This window comes from Hakea prostrata, chromosome 7 (assembly GCF_041222555.1).
Source record: "Hakea prostrata isolate BN-2017 chromosome 7, UWA_Hpros_2, whole genome shotgun sequence".
Classification (NCBI taxonomy): Eukaryota; Viridiplantae; Streptophyta; class Magnoliopsida; order Proteales; family Proteaceae; genus Hakea; species Hakea prostrata.
The window spans coordinates 16132274-16156872 of NC_142606.1; the positions used below are offsets into that span (position 1 = coordinate 16132274).

The 24599-nt window shown below is 39.6% G+C and overlaps 1 protein-coding gene across 1 annotated transcript; it reads left to right on the forward strand.

Annotated features, from left to right (window-relative positions):
* Positions 1-1479: 1479 nt before the first annotated feature.
* On the forward strand, positions 1480-23190 carry LOC149010139 (protein ALTERED PHOSPHATE STARVATION RESPONSE 1-like). Its single transcript, XM_089161830.1, is given in 5 exon segments — positions 1480-2192; positions 2195-2756; positions 4062-4234; positions 19711-19934; positions 21733-23190. Coding segments are annotated over 5 exon segments (2259 nt in total). The 5' UTR covers positions 1480-1703; the 3' UTR covers positions 22544-23190.
* Positions 23191-24599: the final 1409 nt, after the last annotated feature.

Consider the following 24599-nt stretch of genomic DNA (forward strand, 5'->3'; position numbering starts at 1 on the left):
CAGGTTAAAAATCTCAACTTTTCATTTTGACTTCCACTCTTTTTGATTTTTTTGTTGTATTAACTTGAAGATCTCTCTTTATGATTGTGAAAATCCTACCCGACTGCCCTACAGCTCACAAGTTTTTATCTCTTGAAAAACCCTAACCTTATGCGATTGATACAGAAAAATAGGAAATCAAAATTGGATAATTGCAAACGTAAAACCTAATTTCAAATATCATTGCCATTAGAACCAAATATGTAATTCTCAGTATTCGAAAGTTTGAATAAAACACAAATCAGAAACGATTTGCTAGAATGGATGCAAAAGAGATGGAAGATGATTTCAACACAAAAGAAGTTTGTGGTGAAAAAAATACAAAAAAGACACCACGCTAAATCATAAAACCCGTGAAACTCAAACATAACCCTTGAGAGAGACCATTGGATTGGGAGAATGAGAACAAATTGCAGCTCCAGAAAAGCTTAAATATAAGAAGCATTGTCAAAAACCCAATGCCGTTTCATGCATCCAATACAAAACCTAAAGTTCGAGCCAAGCATAGCAGCTCTTGAGCAGAGGAGGGTAAACCATAGAACTCTTTACTCATGGTTATCCTCCAAATAGAAAAAAAGAGAGAAGTGCAGACCCAAAATTCAAATGGAAAAACAATTTACGCTTGCATTGGATGGATTGGGTCATTGGTGATGAGGGCAGTCAGCTAGGGTTTCCACAATTACAAAATCTTGTTTTTTTTATTAGGTTTTTGGGTTAACTTTTGTAATTTCTAAAATTTCTTTCTAACTTGATCGTACAATTACCATACTACCCTTTCTTATAACTGTTGGATCAGATCTTAACACATGCCAAGAAGCTGCAGCCTGTGCGAACGATATACGCGCATGCATGAACAAAAATCAAGAAATTTTTGAGGGATTGGGGACGTAATGCGTTGGCAAGGGGCAGGTGAAGGGAGAAGGGAGAAGGGAGAAGGGAGAAGTGAAGGCGAAGGGGCTGGAGCATCAAAGGCATATTACATAATAAGTAAGGGGAAAATAGAAACATTTTACACGATGAAGGGCAAAATAGTTATTTACAGTTTAAAGTTAACAAAAATAAATGGTAGAGGGGGCTAACAGAGAATAATGAATAATTTATGAATTAATTTTGTAAAAAGTGGGCACTCATGATTTAATATGCTACGAACTTTGAGAGTGGGTGAACCGGACTCGCCGAATCCCTTTGGATTTGTCAAAATCGTTTGGTTAATGTCATCAATAATACGTGGCAAGTTTTTAACTGATGGTAATAATGACTCAGCAACCAAGTGTGCTGACGTTCGGTGACACGCGTTATGCATGGCCACGTGGCAAATCGGCTTCTCCTTATACTTCTGCTTCTCTGTTGTGACACGTAGTCGGACCGGTTAAGCCGGAATATATTCAAAAACTTTAAAATGATTCCTCTTTTCCGCTCAATCTAGATCTTCGAGCTCACAATGCGGTACAGAGAAAAAGGAGAAACTAGACAAAATTGAAAAGAAAAAAAAAAGGAAAAAAAGAAAGAAGAGTTGCAGAACTGCAGAGAATGCTGTGAGGTACTTCTGTGTACAGAAAACGCAACCCTAAAAAGCAACCCTACAAAGCCACCAGAATCACTCTCTCAGTTGCAGAGGAGGCTCAAAATTCACACAAGCAGCTCAAATCTTCATAACGAACAAGATGGGTTGTACCCAATCTAAGATCGAGAACGAAGAAGCTGTATCTCGCTGTAAAGATCGCAAGCAGTTTATGAAAGATGCCGTCACCGCTCGCAACGCTTTCGCCGCTGCTCATTCTGCCTACGCCATTGCCCTGAAGAACAGTGGTGCCGCACTCAACGATTACGGCCAAGGAGAAGTCCAAGAACTCCACCGCCCATCTCAGCAAGCTCCTCAACCACCCATCGAAACCCTCCCACCTCCTCCGCCTCCTCTTCCCAACTTCCCCGCTAGTCCTCTCCAACGCGCCGCCACTATGCCGGAATTCCCTGTCTCCAAGTCCCATCACATTCCCAACCCCTCCGACACCATCCGTGAAGAAGAAGATGCCGAAGATGACGTCGACGAGGATGCAGACGACAATGTAGATTCTCATCCTCATGGAGATGAGGAGAATGAGGTAAGCGAGCTCAATCTGCGCCGCCACCGTCACCATCACAGTACCGGCGGTGGGGAGGCGGAGGCGGAGGTCGAAGGTCAGTGACGGCTGAACCGCCACCTCCGCCGTCCCCACCTCGTACCCCACCTGATAATCATACTCCACTGCCCCCAGAATCCAAGGGCATGATGTCATGGGATTACTTCTTCCCTACGGTTGAGAACATGCCTGGTTCTTCTTTGAGTGAAGCAGATGAGATTAGGCCTGTGAAAGATGACGTTCAAACTGGAATATATGCGATGCGGTATAGTAGACCAGAGAGTGTTGTGGGTCATGTTGATGTTGGAGGTCAGGTTGGTAACAGTGAGCCTCGGACGCCGGAGATGGTGATTGAATCCACTGAGATGCCGGCGGCAAAGCCCCCGAAGAATGGGAAACTAATTCATCACGCACATTCGAACACGGCGCCTGCCGAGGTTAAGAGAGTGAGTAGGAGTGCTCCTAGTGTAAATCTGGTGCAGATACTGAATAAGCTTGATGATCATTTCCTCAAGGCTTCGGAGAGTGCTCATGAAGTTTCGAAAATGCTAGAGGCTACTCGGCTACATTACCACTCTAACTTCGCAGACAATCGAGGTATTCGTCAATTTTCTCATCGGCCGTACCCTTACTGGTGGGTAATGGCTGTTTATATTCTGGATTTTGTAACGTTTTTACAAATGAGTTTGATGATCTTATTGGATTTTTTAACGTTTTTACAAATTACAAATGAGTTTGATCTTGTTGGATTTGTAACGCTTTTACAAATGAGTTTGATCTTATTGGATTTTGTAACGTTTTTACAAATGAGTTTGATCTTATTGGATTTTGTAACGTTTTTACAAATGAGTTTGATCTTATTGGATTTGTAACGTTTTTACAAATGAGTTTGATCTTATTGGATTTTGTAACGTTTTTACAATTGAGTTTGATCTTATTGGATTTGTAACGTTTTTACAAATGAGTTTGATCTTATTCCAAACTCTTTCGTAACAGTTAGTGGATAGAGTTTAAATAAGTCAGTAATTCATTCGAAATTTAAATTTAAAATTTGAAAGAATTCAAATTCTGTTTTACAACAGATTGGCTTCCTAGCAGCGCCCCTCAAGTGGAAGATGGACGTTGGTGAATCTTCAACTTGTGTTTGATGTTAGGAATGCACCCATATTTACCAGCAAGTTAGATCTTTGGTAGTGATGAACTTAACTTGCAATCTGCCGTCACACACCAAATGCAGGACAAAATGAAAATTCACTTCGATATTTCGTTCTTGCATGGAACAGTGGGTTGTGAGTTAAGTACGTGGCTCCCAAGTTGTCACACGGGTGGATGAGTGATTGGAATCCCAGGTTCAACTCGAAGAGATTACTGCCATTAGAGTTCTGCTGTGGCATCTGCCATGGCCCTGTATTTAGATTCTTTTGATGACCGAGCGATTGTGGACTGTTATCAACGAGCAATTGTGGACTGTTTTCTAGCTGACCAGGAAATTAAGTTATCCCCCCATAAAGATGGCATATCCTCCCATAGATCTTCGGTCATTAGGGCATCCAGGCCAATCAGTGTCACTATAAGCTGGTAGGCCTGTATTGGAACCCTGTGATAGTAGTAACCCCTTATTTAAGTTTTTTTTTGTTGAGATATCCAAAGATTCTTTTCACTGCCTGCCAATGCTCATGACGATTTTCTTTTGATATCCCATGCAAAGTTTCTTTGGATCTCAGTAATTATCTACATTAAGTGTCTGGTTATGCAAATAGGTATGAAAAAAACAGTTTCTTTTTTCAGTTACCCTAATAGAAAGAAAAAAGAGAGGAAGATCTTATTAGAAGCTTTGTGACATACATGGAGTTGGAGTGTGAAGTTTCTTAAATTTAAGCTGTAGTCTTTCATTATATGCAGGACACATTGACCATTCTGCCATAGTTATGCGGGTTATTACATGGAATAAGAACTTCAGAGGTTTAAATGCTAATGACGGGAAGGATGATTTTGATTCAGAAGAATTTGAAACTCATGCTACTGTGTTGGATAAATTGCTCGCGTGGGAGAAGAAACTCTACGATGAAGTTAAGGTGTGTTAAAACTGTTTGTGTGGTCTCATCTATTTTTGTTGGCTTTTGGATTTCCTTTTTATGTTGGTAGTTAGGAATCCAAGTAGATGTAAAAAACGTGTTGAATTATTTCAAATGTGAATGTAACTTATTCAATCTCTATCTACTGGCTGTACAGTGATAGAATAGAGTTCGAGACAAGCTCTAATTCTCCCCTTGTAAACGTTATAACTTAGTTTACAAAATCACTGCAAGAATGCTGGCTTCTCCCAGATTTCCTTAGCTTTACAATTTTATCATCTACAATGGAACAACCCTCAGCCTCCACCTCTGATCTCTCTTTCCCTATTTCCCCTCCAATGGCTTCTTCAACAAACTCATCATTCCAACATCATGTCATCCTGAAACTCACTTCTGAAAATTTTCTTCTTTGGAAAACCCAACTATGCCCCCTTCTCATTCTCTGTAGTTAAGGTCTCCTTTGATCATACTATTAAGGTATGGAATATGGAATTTCTTCATCCACCTGGTTCATTAGTTTAGTTTATGTCAGTATACTTTGTGATGGTCAACTAAATAATGCCATTTTCCCCAACTTCTGATCGAGTATGATTATTTGTTGATATGGTGCTTACCATCTTGAACTGTGCTGACACTATTTTTTTTATCCCTGTTTAGTTATTTTATCAATATAAGTTGCTCCATTTCTCATGTTCAGCCGTCTGTGAGTGATATCATGGATGTTGTGAATGCCAACTAGGGAAGTTGATGGAATAGATGAAATAGGAAAATACAATGGACAGAGAAAAACTATTTTCTGTTTAAAAAGTTTCTACAGTTGCTTGCAGAGTATGTTGAAAATTCAAGAAGAATTTCAATATCTATTGGGTATTTGTACTCAATATACTTGAGTTTTGTTGAATTTGTTGTGTGTCGTTGACACCTCATACTGGCCAAGCATGTATTTTATTTGAAATCCATTGTCTTCGCAAAGATTCCATATTACTTCCAATATGATTTGATTTTGGTGATATTAGTGCTAAAGGAAGTTTCTTTGGCGTATATATTCAAATATGAGAACAGTTGGCGAAGTAGGAACTGGATCCAAGTGTGTCTTTTGATAGTTATGGATCAGAAGCAGTTGTTTAAGTCTGACCCAGAGCCTGGACTACTTATATCTGAAAGTTCTAACATCAGCGTAATCTCAAAAGTCACAAAGCCAAGTTATAGTGGGTAAGGGGTGGCCGCTAATGGCACTTGAATGCTGTCTATGAAAGTGAAGCGTGTTCTTGTTGCTCAGATGTCTGAAAAATTACATCCATAGATGTATTGAAAACATGTCAGTTGATGAAAATTAGCACATGATCACTAACCAACTAGTACTTTGCAGAAAGAGTTTGCTTATCTAATATATCCAGAAGACACTAGGAACATGAACTTCACTTCATAGAAGTTGATGACATACGAAATCTCTTCTTGTTTTTTTTGGGCAGTAAGTACTAGTACTATGAGAAGCCCCTACTAACTAAGGTATACACCAGTAACAAGTAGAAGGGCAATAGGGGATCAAGTCCAGCTGTGTCTATTGGGGGACAAGGGCAAGTGAGAGGACAGGTGGTAGCTTAGCACTGGGAACAGCCTCAACCTTGAGAAGTACAGCAGAGTGGTACTTTTCAGAGGTTGTGGTTTATGTGGAAAGGCAGTTAGTTAGGAGAACTAGGGGGATTTTTGGAAGGTAGGGAGGGAAAGGGTAGGGAAAGAATTGAGTAAGGAAGAGCAGATGTTCTGCTGGGAGAGTTCTACTCTCAGGTGAGGTGTAGGTTCTGGTTCTTTCATAGCTGAATCGATTTATTCAGGTATGGATCTGACAAACTGAACTGAGTAGTGGTATGGATCTGATGAACTGAACTGAGTAGTGTTGCTGCGTTGTTATCTTTGAATCAATTAACTGATGAATGGATAGATGGATGGATGAATCAGTTCTTTCTCTGTTTTGTTGTCTATTATTGCATGACTGTGTTGTCTGTGAGATCTAAAGTGATTCAGATGAGTAAAGGTAAGGGGTTCTATTATACTTCAATATGTATAATTTGGTCATATTGTGACAGTAAAAAGACTGCCTCCAACATGTTGATGAGCTGATTTGTAAACGGAGGGTCATTGAAATTCCTGCAAGGTTGAGAACAACTGCCTGTACCTACTAGGAGATCTTGAATTGAAGCCTCCTGGTTTTCCTGTTCCCTTTCACGCCCTTTGAATAGGTAACCCATCTGTTGGGGGGGGGGGGGGGGAGCGGAAGGTCCTGCAAGGTTGATAGGTCAATAACTGCCTCAACTTCAGATATTTAATGTCTAGCGGTTTGAAGGTTTTATACCTAAATGTTTGCCTTGCGGCTGATGTCATCATCCTTCTGCTGGTCACATTGTCATGTGATGGAAAAACAATTAATAAGGAGTTGGTAGCTGTACCCAGGAGATAACTCCAAATACTTTTACCATGTTATTATTTTTAGAACATTAAGGGATTATTTTCTGGGTCACTTAGCGCATGAAGGGTTGGCTGACTAAGTTGTTTAATAAGATTATGAGCACAGGAAAAATACCAAATAAATGGAGGAGAAGCATCGTGGTTTTAATTTACAAAAATAAAGGAGATATTCAAAGTTGTAATAATTATAGAAGTATTAAACTGATGAGCCATACTATGAAATTATGGGAGAGTAATTGAAATCCATTTGAGATACTTAACCACAATTTTGGAGAACTAATTTGGGTTTATTTTCCTAGGAAGATCTACAATGAAGTTTATTTACCTAATTAGGAGACTTATGGAAAGGTACAGAGAGTGTAGGAAAGATATTCATATGGTATTTATTGACCTAGAAAAAGCTTATGATAGAGTTCTTAGAACTTTAATTTGGCAAGTACCAGAGAAAAGAAGCATTGCAAGTAAATATGTGAACATAGTTAAGGATATATATGATGGTTTAGTGATACAGTGGGGGGACAAAGTAATGAATTCCCAATTACAGTTGGGCTACATCAATGATCAACTTTCTATATTTATTTGCACTTGTAATGGATGAATTAACCAAAGACCAAGGTTTAAAGTATCCCACGATACCATACGATACTAGCCGATACATATCCATATTTGACCCAACCGATACAATAAATCTCGATACGTTTCTCCATTGAATTACACTAAAATACATTAGCCAGAGCGATACAATACTCGATACAAGACGATACGTCTCTTAAAATCACCTGACCGATACGAACTTTAAACCTTGCCAAAGACATTCAAGATGAGGTCCCTTGGCGTATACTTTTGCTGGTGATATTGTGGATAGATGAGACTCAACTAGGGATTAATACCTAGTTAAAATCATGGAAAACAACTTTGGAATCAAGAGACTTTAAACTAAGTAGAACGAAGACAAAATATCTAGTTTGTAACTTTCGTCATAATTGGGCAGACGATGAGGTGGTGAAACTTAATGATAAACGGATTCCTCAGAGTGATTGTTTTAGGTATTTAGGTTCAATCATAAATAAAAGAGGTGATATAGAGGATGTTGTTTCTCAAAGAATTAAAATAGGATGGATGAATTGGAGAGGTGCGTTCGGGGTCTTGTGTGATCTACGTATTCCATTAAAGCTTAAAGGAAATTCTATAGGACCGTCATTTGACTAGTTATGATGTACGGTGCAAGAGGGTGTTAGGTGTTAAAAATAATTATATAGATAAACTCAGTGTAGCAGAAATGAGGATGCTAAGATGGATGAGTGGCAAAATTAATAACAAATGATCATATTAGAGTTGGTCTGGGAGTTGCTCACATAAATGATAAGCTTCGAGAAAGTCGTTTGAGGTGGTACGGTCACATTCAACGGAGACCTAAAAATGCCCCTGTGAGGAAGTGATATAGTCCATATTGAAGGAACTAGAAGAGCTAGGGGTAGACCTAAGATAACCTTAAGAGAAATGGTGAGAAATGATAGGCATAACTTAGGCCTTGTATCTAGCATGGCTTTAAACAAAACTAATTGGAAGACAATAATCCATGTAGCTGATTCCATTTAGTTGGGACAAGGCTTATCGTTGTTGTTGTTTGTGCATGAAGGGTCCACCATTATAATTTTGGGAGATGCAAAGGGGAGCCATGGCACATGCCCAGGAACCTTGAATGCATTGGAGGAGCAAACCTTTTCTCTTTTAGGGGACTTTTTGGGGGTTGGGGGAGGTTTGTAAAGAGAAGACTCATTTAGAAGAAGAGCTACCCAAAAGATTTATGCCTTGCAAATAGACATAAGCCACAGGTTGGTACATAACCAAGCTCCAACCATAACCAAGCTTTCAGAAGCTCTACCAAAAGGGCCAACCTAGATTTGAAGTCCCTTGGAATGAGAAAAAATTGACAGCAACCAAAAGATTTTAGGAGATGTAAAGTATCTTTTAATATAGAGTAAATATGAAGATGCATATCTTTTTTGCCAAGGAGCTGGAGAATCAAATCTTAACAGTCCAATTTCCACCAGCAGCTTTCTGTAACCCAAGTACCCAACTGAGAGGCATGAAGCATGAGCTACACTTGATGCTACTGAAGAACTTGAGAAGGGATGGCCGTATGATCATCTCTTAAACAACTTCAATACAATCCTTCATAAGCTCCTGGTCCCAGGCAGCTTCAGAATTCTTTTTGATGATGTCCAAAGGGGGAGAAGACTAGTTGGACTGTGAAAGTGTTGAAAACATAGACTGAGGTTTTCTAATTAGAATAGGATTATGTTTCCTAATAAGTCTAGAGTTCTATTTCTATTTGTTTTATATTTCTTTTTCTTACTTAGTATAGGACTTAATTAGGTTGTAACTATAAATACTCTATTAGGGTATTGTAAATAATATACTTTTAGAGGAGCAATTCCTCACATTACAACATGGTATCAGAGCAAGGTTTTGTTTTCATCCTACAGAGGTGCTGTAGAAATTTTTTTGAAGTCGGTATTCACGTGTTTTTTTTTCTTGCTTTCGAGTATCCTGAAAATGTATATTGGGTGATTTAGTGCATGTCTAGGAAAATTTTGTCTAAGGAGTCTGATATTTAAGTGGACCGGTTGTCTCTCCAGTTTTTTCTGGAAACTTTCCTCGTGTACTTTGATTTAACAATATACCAATTGGAGGTAACTTGAGGAAATACTTTCCACGTGAATTAGTGGGAGTAATTTTGGAAATATTTTAGGGATTTTTTTTTGGCAATTTGCAACAATTTCAGGGACTTTTTCGTAAATTTTAAAAAAGTTAAGGGACTTTTGAATAATTTCTCCTTGTGATGATGGCTGATCCCATATCAACTTTATCTGGTACATTGGAGAGTTTCTCATGTCTTCCATTGATAAGGATTGTGAGTTTTTTCCGCTTCAGATAACCACTATGAAACTTAATGGGACAAATTATCTTAGATGGTCTCGTTCAATTTTCCTCGCTATTGGTGCTCGTGGTCTTATTGGCCATCTTGATGAGACTTCTACAAAACCTTCCACACCTTGTCTGCAACTTTCCAAGTGGTATACAAATGAATGCTTGGTCATGGGTTTTCTCATCAACTCCATTGAATCTAGCATAGCAGAGAGTTATTTCCTCCGTAATGCGGCAACTATTTGAAAAGTTACTAAAGATACATACTCCAAAGTTGGCAATGATGCACAGTGCTTTAAAATTCGACGGAAATCAATCAGTTACATCAGAAGGACCTTCCTCTTTCTCAGTACTATAACACTATTCAGGGATATTACCAGACTTTAGATTTCTATAAGAAGTTTACATCGAAGAATGTTGAAGATGCTATTGTCTATCAACAATGGGAAGATAAACAGAGAGTTTATAAATTTTTTGGCAGGATTGAATATAGAATTTGATCAAATTCGCTCACAGATCCTTTCTAGAGAGCCTTTCCCTTCTTTGGCTCAAGCCTATGCCATGGTAGATACTGAGGACAGTCAAAGGACAACTATGGTACTCACTCAAACATCTGATAGATCTGCATTGGTTGCTGGTTATGGCAATAATAAATCTAGTTTTGGTAATTTTCGCCCTCCAGTAATGTGCGAGTATTGTGGAAAAGAGCGTCATACAAAGGACAAGTGTTGGAAGTTGCATGGACGTCCAACAAATTCCCGTGGAGGTTTAAAGTTCGTATCGGTCAGGTGATTTCTCAGATGAGCTCCAACACCTTGGCCAATTGATGTCCAGACTTGACTCATCTTCTCCAATACCGACTTCTAGTACGCGTATAGCCTCTGTCATTGATCCCTCTGTTGATCCACAAATCCCCACAGGTATTTTTGGTTGTCACAATGTCAATTTGACTTATCCCTCTTGGGTAATTGACTCTGGGCCAACCAACCATATGACAGGCTCATCTACTTTGTTTCATATTTATTCATCCGTCCCTATTGCTCAAGATGTTCGAACGACTGATGGGTCTCTCTCCATTATCTCTGGGAAAGGATCTATTATCTGTTCGCCTTTTCTTACCTTATCTAATGTCATGCATGTTCATAAGTTTTCGGCTAATCTTTTATCTATTAGTAGCCTTACTCGTGATATGAACTGCAAAATAACTTTCTTTCCTTCTCATTGTGTGTTTCAGGACTTGGAAACAAGCCTTACGATTGGTAGTGGTAGACAGAAAGGGGGGCTTTACGTAATGGATGGGTCCCCATCAGCTCTTTCTACAGTCTTTAGTTCCACCTCCCTTGCACTCTTTACCTTATTACAGTGGCATAGTAGTATTGGCCACGTTCCTTTACCTATTTTGTCCAAATTATTTCATGATTTGATTAAAAGGTGTTAATTTGAATGATTTTTATTGTGAGGCATGCATTTTGGCCAAGTAGATCAGACATGTTTACCCTATTTCAGATAATCGTAGTAAAATTCCTTTTTCAGTCATTCCCTCTGATGTGTGGGGTCCTTCTCGGCCGATGTCTGTATCTGGTCATAGATGGTTTGTTACCTTTATTGACTGTTGTACTAGGACCACATGAGTTTACTTCACAAAAAAAGTGATGTTTTCTCGTGCTTTCAAAATTTTCATAATATGATTAGGACTCGGTTTGGTGCGACAGTTAAAATCCTTCGTACGGATAATGGAACTGAGTACTTGGGTGGCGCATTCCCTTCCTACTTAGCAAACCATGGCATGATACACCAAACTAGTTACGTCGACACTTTACCTCAAAATGGGGTTGCCGAACGCAAGAATAAACATCTACTTGAGGTAGCATGTTCCCTCATGTTTTCTATACATGTGTGCCTCTTCGATTTTGGGGTGAAGCCTTTCTTACTATGGCATATCTAATTAACCGAATGCCTTCCCAAGTCTTAAACCAACGCTGTCCCCTTGTGGTTCTTTTAGGTTTTGTAGTCTTTACAGTCTCACCTAAGGTTTTTGGATGTGTTGCCTTTGTCCGGAACCACCATGTTCATGGAAAGTTAGATCCTTGTGGGTTAAAGTGCATTTTCTTGGGTTATCCTCCTACACAGAAGGGGTATAAGTGTTATCATCCTAGTTTTCGTTGTTTTTTCGTCTCTATGGATGTGTTTCAGGAACAAATTCCTTTTTTTTCCCCTACACCTCTTCAGGGGGAGAGTTTTAGTGAAGAGGTTCCAGTGTTGATTCCTCCTTTCAATATTTCTCCTGAGATTCCTGCAGATGATCCTCCTTTGGAAGCTGGAATGATCGGACAAGAAAAACTGGTGGATGATATATAAGGGGACACTAGACCTTTGAAGACCTATAAAAAAAAGCAACAATTGACCCCTTCTAAACCAAGCCTGTCAAAAGCTTTGATTCCTGGCCTTGAACAATCCGTTTCTCCAGGTGAGTCTATCTTTGACCCTTCTTCTAATCCTACTTTGGACTTACCAATTGCATTAAGAAAGCAGCCTCGAACTTGCACCAAACATCATATTTTCAATTATGTTTCATATTGGTCTCTATCTTCAGAATTTCGAAGTTCTATTTCCTCTTTGTCCTCTACTTCTATTCCTAACACTTGGCAGGAGGCATTATCTCACTCAAACTAGAAAGAAACTATGGATGAGGAAATGCAAGCTTTATAAAAAAACAAAACGTGGGACTTGGTGACTGTGCCCATAGGAAAGTAGACTGTTGGGTGCAAATGGGTGTTTGTGATCAAGTACAAGGTAGATGGGATTGTTGAAAAGTATAAGGCAAGATTGGTGGCCAAAGGTTTCACTTAGACTTATGGCGTTGACTACCAGGAGACATTTGCCCCTGTTGTCAAGATGAGCACAGTTTGTATTATTATTTCATGTGCAATTAATAAAGGGTGGAATTTACAACAATTAGATGTGAAGAATGCCATTTTGCATGGAGAACTCGAAGAAGAGGTATATATGGATATACCACCCGGGTATTCTACTACAACGACTTACAGGAAAGTGTGCAATGATATCTAATAGCTATAAGCAGAGCAATGTAGACCACACTTTGTTTATTAAAAGAGATGGTTGCCACACTATATTCTTTTAGTATATGTGGATGATATTGTGATCACAGGCAGTAGTGAGGATGGGATTTCAGCATTAAATTTTTTTTGGGAACTGAATTTGAGATCAAAGATATGGGAAAATTAAGATATTTCCTAGGTTTAGAGTTGGCATATTCTACTAGCGGTGTATCTCTATCCCAGAGGAAGTATGCATTGGATCTTTTTGAAGAAATTGGAATGCTAGGATGTAAGCCTGCTGAGACTCCTATTGAGCCTAACCTACACTTGAAGGCAAAGGAAGGATAACAGTTGACAAGATAAGGTATAAAAAATTAGTGGGAAAGTTGATTTATCTATCTCACACTAGACCTAACATCGCATTTGCAGTTAGTTTTGTTAGCCAGTATATGCATGATCCCTATTCCTCACATTTGGATGCAGTATATCGGATCTTGAGATACTTGAAGACTACTCCAGGAAAAAGAATTTTAATTTCAGCTCATGGACATTTGAAGATTGAGGTATATACAGATGCAGATTGGGCATGATGTCTAGATGATAGAAGGTCTAACTCTGAGTATTGTGTATATGTGGGAGGTAACCTAGTGACTTGGAGAAGCAAGAAACAAGCTGTAGTTGCACGGTCCAGTGCCGAGGCCGAGTTTAGGGCGATTGCTCAAGGTATTTGTGAGGTACTATGGCTTAAAGGGCTGCTTCAAGAGGTTGGGACAGATTTGGAGGTTCATATACAGTTATATTCAAATAGTAAGACAACAATCAGCATAGCTCATAACCCAGTACAATATGATAGGACTAAGTATGTGGAGGTTGACAGACATTTCATCAAAGAGAAGCTTGAGGCTAGGCTGATCCATATCACCTTTGTTACTTCAAACGAGCAACGGGCTGATGTGCTCACAAAGAGCTTGAGCACAAAGATATTCAATTACATTATGAGCAAGTTAGGTAAGATAAATATCTATGCTCAAACTTGAGGGGGAGTGTTGAAAACATGGATTGAGGTTTCCTAATTAGAATATGATTATGTTTCCTAATAAGTCTAGAGTTCTATTTCTATTTGTTTTATATTTCCTTTTCTTACTTAGTATAGGACTTAACTAGGTTGTAACTATAATTAGGTTGTAACTATAAATACCCTATTGGGGTTTTGTGAATAATATATTTTTAGAGGAGCAATTCCTCACATTACAACATAAAGTTTAAGAACTACAGTCAAAGACAACCAGTTAGAAGTAGGAACTTTACCAACCATCAAGCTCGAGATAGGAGACGACTTCCTCCTTGATACTGGTGGGGGGGGTCTGAGATCCAGTCACCACCACTAGTAAGGAGGCGAGGAAGGGAATTGAATTTATGGCGGGCTTTAAGAGAGCGATGGAAGAAAGCGGTATTGGCGTCTCCAAGCTCAAGCCAGTTGACTCAGGATTTTTGACGGAGGAAACTTTATTCAAGGGAGACCAAGGAAGAGGGGAGAAGAGAGAGTGCTTTCTCCTCTTCTGCCAAAGATAGGCAAAAAGGGTCAATCTGAAGTTGGGATTGGACTCTAGAGAGATCCACCCGACACTCGGAGACCTTAAAGGAAATGCTACCGAAGATAGAGGAGTTCCAAGAGCGAAGGGCAATTTTATCCGTGCTTTGATAGAGCTAGCCATTCCCCTGCTGCTCTTAAGAAGTTTGATCTTCATAAAGCCTTTGACTCTATTCAATGGGATTTCATTAGTGAAGTCCTTTCGGCGATGGGCTTCCCCCCCCCCCCTTTGTCCACTAGGTCAAGACTTGTATCTCTACCCCTCACTTCTCAGTCATCACCAATGGCTCCCCAGCTGGTTTCTTTGCCTCGCGTATTGTTATTCGTCAAGGATGCCTCCTATCCCCTTACCTCTTCACCTTAGCATTGGAAGTGCTCTCCCGCCTCATTCAATCTAAAACTGATCAAATGCTCATTTCTCCCATTCCCAAGTGTCGCTCCCTTAAGCTCACCCACCTCGCCTTTGCTGATGACCTCATGATTTTCTCTAAGGCTGACCACTTCAACTCTTCTATCCTCTCGATCCTCTCCCACTTTGAATCCCTATCGGGACTTAGAGTCAACTTTGAGAAATCCACCATCTTTATCTCTGGTATCTTTGATTCCTCTAGAGCCTCCCTCCTTGCGCTCTCTGGATTCAGCCCAGGTTCCTTCCCTGTGACCTATCTCGGTCTCCCCCTCATCCCTGGTAGGCTCACTCGCCACCACTGCTCCCCCATGCTTGATCATATTCGGAAGAAGCAACAACTCTGGAAGAGTAAGCTGCTTTTGTTTGCTAGGAGAATGGTGCTTATTCGCTCTGTCCTCCTACCTCTACTGGTGTGGTATCTTTTCCCTGCCTAAATCTATCATCCATTCTCTGGAATCCATTTCTGTGCTTTCCTTTGGAAGGGCCAGGAGTCTCCCCGCTTCCTTCATCCTATTAGTTGGAAGTCCGTTTGCTATCCCAAATCTGAGGGTGGTCTTGGTTTTCACCATATCCGTGATATGAATATGGCTCGTCTCATGAAACTCATTTGGAAGATTGCCTCCAAACATGATTCCATTTGGGTTTCCTGAGTCTATTCCTACCTTCTCAAGACTGACTCGATTTGAACTGTTCCGCGCCCCTCCAATCCCTCCTGGATTTGGAGGAAACTCCTGATTCTCCGTGGTCGTGCTCTCCTTGCCATTTCTATCAGTGTCTCAACTGGTATCTCCACCTCCTTTTGGCTTGACCCCTGGCATCCGATGGGTATCCTATACACTCTTCTTGGCCCTATAACCGTTTATAACACCCGTATCCCAAAATCCACTCCCCTTTCCACGTTCATCTCCTCTAGGTCTTGGTTCCCATCCCCCCACCCAAGTCTCACACAGGTTTGGAGCCCCCCCCCCCCCCCCCTTTTCCTCCTCACCGATGACTGCATTACTTGGTTGCACCCCCAGCCTACCCCCTTTACTACTGCATCGGCTTGGAACCTCCTGAGAACCCCATCTCCCCCTATCCCTTGGTCCCCTCTTGTTTGGTTTAAAGGCCACATCCCTTGCCATGCCCCGACTCTTTGGAGAGCCCTTAGCCTTGCCCTGCCTACCCAAGCTTTTCTCATTAGCCGTCTCATCCTCGCCAACCCTAACTGTACCAACTGTTGGAATAGTTCAGAGGATATTGACCATCTTTTTTTCAGTTGCCCTATTTCCCGCTCTGTTTGGTCCCTTGCCCTTGCATCCATTTGGCTCAGATCACATCGTTCTTTTGGAATTCGCGACAAGCCTTCAGCCCAGCATCTGCACGAGATTGGAAATGGATCCTGAGAAATTTTGCCGGTACCTCTATATGTGACCTTGTGGGTAAGCTTGTCTTTGCCGCCACTATTCACCATCTTTGGTGGGAGCGTAACATGCGAAGATGGACATCCAAATCCCGTTCTAGAGATATGATTTGGAATGCCATCTGCTTTGATGTTTCTTCAAGACATCGGTCTCTTCCCCACCCCCCCTGTTATAGATTCTCCAAGATTTAGGTTGATTGTTAGTTCTTGGAGTCTCTTAGCTTCTTTCTTGTCCCCTTCTTGATTGGGATCTCCCCCCCCCCCCCCCCCGTTCCCTTGTATGTGCTCTTTTGGCTTTTGGTAATTTAATTATTTATTCATCCAAAAAAAAAAGAAGTTCGCCGAGTGAAATTGTTGGAAACTTCTGGGCTCCATTGTTTCTGGCTTGTCAAGTGAACCAGATAATAAATGAAAGCTTGTGAAAACCATTCATGTGCAAGATTCTTTTTGCCTTAGACACAGGATCCTACTCTATGACCCACTGATCCACCAGAGGATGATTGGCTTTAGGACCATCTAAGAAAAGAGAGGAACCACACAAAATTGCCCTGGAGAAAGGGCATTGCAGAAACCTGGCAAAATTGCCCTGGAGAAAGGGCATTGCAGAAACCTGGAAGGATAAAGCAGCTAGTCCGATGGTGACATTTTCTGCTGATTGCTTTTGCAAGTCTAGGGTTAGGTTGATTTAGCTGACCTTTCCCACCTTTTCCCCTAGTTCAATGAAGAATGGATATGTCCAATGATTTTTCAAAATATTCAGGATGAGAAACAAGGAGCAGAGCCTTATGAAGCAGGCAATCAAGTAGTTTACACCCTGCTAATGAAAATCGTAAAAAAGTCAACATTACAACATCTGGATGGTAATATGTAGTAGGAGTATTTTATTAAATTTCTATGTCAAATCTATGGTTAGGATTTTTTGAATTAGTTGTTCCAATGGATTGGCGTTTTTTATTGTGATCCTATTCATTCCTATGAATTTACTGTGCGATATTATCTTATGTGGATATGGTACTATTTCTCACTTGAAAGGAGTTTTAAATTCTATCCACCTGGGCTCCAGTTATAAGGAATTGGTTTAATTACTTGGATAGACTTGTATTCTTGATTATATAATGCTTTGCTTTCTACTTAAAGCAAGTGAGACCCCTTTAAGAAAAACCTAGGTAGAATCATCCAATACGATCTACCTCTTGGCCTTTAGTATGACTCGGGTCCAGCAAAATTATACACTAGCGAGGAAGAGGGATGGCCCACAATAAGATATTATGCTTTGCTTTCTCTCTCTCTCTCTCTCTCTCTCTCTCCTTCCATTGATGTGAATTTTGGTTGAACCCTTGAAGGGTCATTTCTTGCTATTCTTCTTATTCAACCATTGCTAGACGAATACCCATGTGTTGTTTGTTTGCATCTCAGTTCAAGTGATGTACTTGTTTGGAGTTACTTTGCTTGAGGTGCAGAGAGAGAACGCTGAAACTTGAGTTTTGTACTCTGTTTGGACTCCTTAGTGCTTGCAACAAACAGTGTTGAACCTGAGGCCATTTGGTTTTTAGTCGCTAATGCCAACATGTGTTGGATCTGATGCCAACATTGTGTCGCTATGGGGCTTTATGGTGACACCTGGGTGTCTCCTCTGTATGTCCGATTGCAATATTGATGAAAGGTTGTGGTTGGCAGCATAATTGGGAATGTGATGGACAGATTGTAAATAATGGTTCCAGCTCCTGCGATGGTGGAAAGAATAGTTTGACACTTTCTAGGTGAATGAAGATTTGCAGCTTTGCGCTGGAGGGTAAGACAGGTGAGGGAAGATGAAGTCATGAAACTGTCTCTACCTTATTTTCTCTTCTGTTGGAGTTACTTTTGTATTTTTCATTTGGTAAAGGCTTCTTTTTGGATTTGATGTTTTCTTTGTTGTGCATAAAGATATTTGTTTCTTTATCTTCTTTGTTTACTGTTGCATTTTCCTTTAACCCCTCTTTTACCCACTATTGGTGGCCCCAAGAAGTAGTGTCACTTTGATGTGACAATTTTTATTCATTTTCAAGGGAAAAAGGTTTTTTGAGCCTCTGGGTAGGGTATATTAGACCCCCTCCCCCTCTTTTTTCTCTCTTCGCTTCTAACATGAGTGAACTTCCTATCCTACTAAACCATGTTGTGACACGTTGTTGTTTTGTTAACCCGTGCTGTTTGCTCAGAAAACTGTATCCGTATTCCAAAATTTTCATTTTTTCAGTTCTGAAACATAAGGAAACTGCTCTTGCTAGCAACTTTGGCATGGGAGTGACAGTTTGACAGTGACAACCAAGGCAGGGGTATCTGAGTCATCTTGCCACCAAAAAGGAATTTCCTTTCTCTCTCTCTCTCTCTTTGAAAGCCTTAGTTTATAGAAGCTTTTCCTCACACACCCAATTTGTAAGAAAATGTACCAAGGGAGGCCCGCTCTAAATGCCGGAACACTAGGCGCATGAACAAATTTTTAGTAGCCGTAGAAATTTTGGTGTTTGAATATGACATCAACAAACTGTTGCTATAGGCCTCATGGCAACACCTAGGTGTCTCCTATGTATGCCTCAGGAGATTCGGTGATCCCTGGGAAAGGGTGTTAAAGTGCACAAGGCGATGGATAACTAGGCAACTCAGTTGTGCACCTCTGCTGTAGGTGACCTCTTGCAAGGGAGCCCTAAATGCAAAAACTCTATCAAGGGATTGGTCCTCGGTGGGCCTTGGGAAAAGGGTGCTCCAGTGCTAACCTAGGATGTAGGTAACTAGGTGACCTCAGATGTGCCTATGCTGTAGACAACCACCTACTAGGGGGGCCCTAACTGCAAAAACTCCGTTAAGAGTATAAACCTTGGTGTATCCTATGTATGGCTTAGTCATTCAGATGGTTGCTGGGGAAAGTTTGTTGGAGTGCACTAGGCAATGTTAACTAGGCAACCAAGAGTTTTGCCCATAAGGTAGGCGACCACCCAGACAGCCAATAAAATTCTTGTGTACAATCCTCGCTGAAACACGTGATGTATTTACTAATAGACATATAATTATCAAGTCTTGTGTAAGTTTTAAACTGGATAAAAGAATAGGGTTAGAGTACTTACCCTAGAGTATGTAGGCTGTGTTTGTTCTAGGTTTTCTTTCATTATTGCCAGCAGTTTGTCAAGGAAAATGGCTGGAATCACTGGCGCAAATTCTATGCTCTGGGATAGCCTGGGTTGAAGATTTATAAAGCTGAACTACAATGAGAATGGTGGGAGAGTGTTGGGGCTGAGTGAGGTCCAAAGACAAAGAAACCTGGAAATGTATCAAGAGATAAATCTCAGAAGTGTTCTGGACATGGTTATAAATAACCTGAGTTGCAGTCAGTAAGTTGAAATGTCGTTGGAATACTTACCAACTCTTTAGAAAACAAAAAAAAAAGGATCTTAAGAAGGTACTGTGCCTTTTTTCTTTGCCAGCATCAACTTAACTTTATTCAAAATTCACAGTCAGTAAGTTGAAATGTCGTTGCAATACTGCATTTTATTCAAAACTCGCTTTTTGGTTTGTTGCACCAGTCATGTTTCTTTTTGTGCTCTGGATGCTAAAATGCATGGTATTATTAATTATATTGAGCAGGCTGGTGAGCTTATGAAACTGGAATATCAGAGGAAGGTTGCTTTGCTGAATAAGCAAAAGAAACGTGGTGCTAGTTCTGAGGCACTTGAGAGAACCAAAGCTGCAGTGAGTCATTTGCACACAAGATACATAGTTGACATGCAGTCAATGGATTCAACAGTCTCTGAAATAAACCGTTTACGTGACCATCAGTTGTACCCAAAACTCATTGCCCTTGTCGATGCGTAAGTTGACATGCTGCCTAAAACTTGTTGCATCAGTTATTTGTATTGTCTAATAATTGTAAATTAGATGCCTCCAAATGCTTACTAGCCCTTTTTATCCATGAAAAATTGATATGTACCAGCTTTTTCCAAAGTAGAGGCTACATTACAGTATTCTTATTCATTCTGTTTCAATACTAATGCTTTTGTTGCCTATGTCTTTTCTTTTCTTTTCTCTCTCTCTCTCTCTCTCTTTTAGGGAGGGGGTGGGGTGGGTTGGGGGGGGGAAGAGCTAGGAAAACCTTCACTGTAAATTTTAAATGCTATGGGATATAGTGATTAGAAGTGTGCACAAATTTGATCTAAACAAATATGGGAAATTGGGAATAAATGGAAACAGAAATAGCTTGTGTAAGAGCAATACTGGTGCAGGTAATTAGAATCACAAAAATAAAGTTCAGATCTATTTCAAAGTAATTCTAGCGCTATTGTTTTGCATGAGTTCCCAATTCTAGTGTCATGATGAACCTTTCATGAGTTACTTGCTTAATCAATGACCATGAAATGTGTCGGGGCAGAGCCAAGGTGACCCTACTACCTTGTATTTTATTTTTGGTAAAAGTAGGACAACAATATGGAATTATGCATCATTTTACCGTCTTGTGGTTAGGGTCAAAGGTGGGTCAGGGCAGGAATAGGGTATTCAGCATGAGGGTCAGGATTGTATAAAGCCTGGCCCAACCAGACCTTGTTGCAAACTTGCAGCCCATGATAATGCTGTCATAGATTAATTAAATTTATTTTTTTTTTTGGCAAAAATTTTGAAGACATGTAAAATGATCATTATAGATAGTTTTGACGATAGCCTATTATGTTTTTGAATTTTTTTAACAATTCTTAATTATTTTCAATTTACTGTTGAAATTATGAATTCCAATTTGATTTTGCATATTATGCTTCTAACTGTGATGTTGGGTTGAACAATTGAATTCCCGGTTCTTTATCTACCAGTGTTTTGCTGCCTGTCCCATGAAAATTGAAATTTTAACTGATGACTTGACACATGATTACCCCACATCCTTATATTGACTGAACTGATTGAACTGTCTTGAACACTGGACCGATCCTTCATTCTAGATAACAGAGCACACATGCTAGTATGCTACAAAAATGCCCTGGTTTGATGTTTTAATGGAACAGAAGACCTAATTGAATGTATAGTCGTCCTATAAATTTGACTTGATGGAGTTATTTGTTTTCTTATATCAAAACCTTCATATGTATTTCTGTAGTTAAGTGTTAAAAATATTCAAATATGATCTTGATTAATGTCATCATGCTTTTGATTGCCCCACCAGCCCCCCCCCCCCCCCTTTTTTGTTTTCCCCTCAGGGTGCTTTCCTAACTTCATCTCACCTTGCAGACTTGGGAATTTGAATCTATAGTACATGTACATCTATACTTTTCTCTTCTTGTATAATGGTTGTGCATGCATCATGTATTTTCATTGTTTTGTGGACTGCCATGCTACCCACCGAGCTAATCCGAGGACATAGTGTATACTCAAATTTTCACTAAACTCTATGCTAGTTTGGAATCTATTGACTGTTGATCTCACGTGGTTTAGTTGCTGTGCGTATGAATGTATCCACAAATATCTCAACTGTCTGTGACACTGCGAAGTGGCACAGAGTTTTCAATAACAATTACTGATTTGCACCATCTGACTGTTTATTTGAAGCTTGGCCCTTTGAGAGTGTACTAGCATGTAGTAATGTACTTTGTGACTGTTGATTAGCGTGTAGTGTCTTCACTGCAGGATGGGCAAAATGTGGGAATCAATGCATGCTCATCATTTTGAGCAGCTGAAGATTGTTTCAGACATCAAATCCCTTGACATCTCCCATGCTCCCAAGGAAACAAGCGACCAGCACCACGAGCATACCATACAGCTTTGGAATGTTCTCCAGGAATGGCATTCACAATTCCAGAAGCTTGTGACCCATCAGAAAGAGTACATTCGTGCAGTGAATCTTTGGCTAAAACTTAACATCATCCCTATTGAGAGCAGCTTGAAGGAGAAAGTCTCTTCCCCACCAAGGCCCTTGCAGACCCCAATCCAGGCGCTTTTACATGCCTGGCATGACCATCTTGATAAGGTTCCAGATGAGCTGGCCAGGACTGCAATATCTACCTTTGGTGCTGTTATCAAATCCATCATGGAACATCAGCAGGAAGAGAAGAAACAGAAGGAAAAATGTGAGGAGACGAAGAAGGAGTACATGCGAAAGAGCCGGGCTTATGATGACTGGTACCGCAAATACATGGAACGCCATATGCCTAGTGATGAAACAGAACAGGAGAGGATTGATGATGCAAACAACCACAAGGATCCTCTCACGGAAAGGCGCTATGCAGTTGATATCCTAAAGAAGAGATTAGAGGATGAAGTGGAAACCCACCAGAAGCTTTGCAGGCAGGTAAGAGAGAAATCATTAACTAGTCTCAAGATGCACTTACCTGAGCTCTTCCGAGCCATGTCAGATTTTGCTTTTGCTTCTTCTGATATGTACAGGAAGTTGCAATCCATTTCTCAACCACAACATCCAACTGAGAACTCCTCATCGTAACTTAAAAAGAATGCTGCAGCTTGTGTGTATTATGTATCTATGTGTTACTTCACAACGCTTTTTCACGCAGTAATCCATGTCAGCGCACTTATCTTGTATCACTGTGGCCTCTGCTGTCAACTTGCAAATTTTGCATCTGTTTTGGGAGCTTCTTGATAAAAATGGGTAGTATCTCACCATATCTTTCAGTTTGCCATCGAACCCTAATACCTGGCATGGGCTTGCACAACTGAGTTTGAATATACTGGTCATGGTGGCCAATCCCTAGTGGCGAAACTAATTTAAGGCACTTTGCTTGCTTGCTTGCTAATCTTCTTGGGAGTTTATTGGGCTTTGTTCGGCCATAACACAAGCTCTTAATGGGCCTGCCTATGGAAAGCCCATTCCGGTTTTTTTGGTGGTTCTCTTTTTAATGCTCTTCCGTTCTCACACGCAGTACTCGGGGAATGTTTTTCTGGATGAAGGAAGTTGAGGTAATATTTAAAAGATATAAATTTATTTATTTTAATTAATTTGAATTTTTGGATGTGATTGATGCCATCTAGTATCTAGAGGAAAGTATAATTGTTGACTTTTAAGATGATTTGAAGAAATATCTAGTGCTCCTTGTACTAGAATTAGTGATCAACATGACCTACTTGTCAAATCATGTGTGTGCGACATACCATGAAAAACCATGGCTTATGTGGATGCTCATAAATAAATATTTAAAAAGAAAGAAAAAAAAAAGAAATAAAAAAAACAACTCCTTCCATGCATAACAAAAAGTACTTGGTTAACATTATTTCTCGTCACCATCTCGCGGTCAACAACTCGGTGTAGTATTTTTCAAGGAGAAATGAATGTTAACTAGTAGCAAAGTAAACCATTATTGGTTTGTTTTTGGTGGTTCTGCTTCTTTAGAGGGGTATACCGGTCATTTGCATATTAAATGGCATTGTTAAAGAGAAGGTCAAAAACATTTTGACAGCGAAAAAGGGGAAAAAACGAAACACAAAATTCGTCAGTAAGTCAAAGCTTTTCTTTCAAGAGGTTGTGTCACGTCACCATTAAAATAAAAATAATTAATTATTTTAATCCAGATTAAGAGGTCATCGAACCACCTTGTGATATATGTAATGGTTGCCTAATGGTTGGTGAAATACTAATTACCTAATGGATGGCGAAATACTAATTTTAGCAATTTAAGGACATTTTTCGAATCTACACCGTATTGTATTTGACTAAGTTAATGTAAAGATTTTTTTTCTTTTTTCTCTTGGGGGGCTTGGGAGGGCGGAGTGGGGAGTTACTTAGGGGGGAGAATTGAATTCATTTAGAATTTCAAATCTATTGATTCAATTTATAGAGTTATATTTCAAATTAGATGTTTGGTTTTTACTGAATTGAGTTAAAAATATTTTTTGGGGCTGTTAGCTTTTCCCCAAAATGAATCTATTTATTATTTTATGATTGAGTTTTTTTCGGTATAATTATTTATTATTTTATATTAGTGCAAAGCCAATGAGATTGTACGCAAGGGAATGGGAGGTGTTTGCAAACTTTTTTATTGTTATTATTTTTTCCATAGGGTTCTATGTTAAGGCATTATATTTATCACATATTAATCAAGGGAAATTGTTTCTCCTACTGGCACTATCTGTTTTAGACTCATTAAATAAGATATCTTTGCTCATCAAGTGATGTCTTTTACTTTCATATTTCTTCTCCATAGTAAAAAGATTTATAATTAAATTAGTTTTGTGTTGTACATTTTCATGACAATAATAGGTTTTGTTTTGTTGGACAGATCTGGTAGATCGATAAAAATGACTAGATAAATAAAAAGTAAATTTACCATTTAATCTCATTTCATCGATGGCCAGAATTTTATAGTTATTTATACATATGCTTCTTTCCAAAACTCACTACATTTATAATTGTTCACATACCATTTTTTATTTTTAATTTTTTATAAGTTATGCAAATTATGTTTGAAAGCTTAGTACTAGTTTGATAACTTACCAAGTGTTTTTTGTTTTAAATAATACTAGAAATAGTTTTAAGTGTTTTTGTG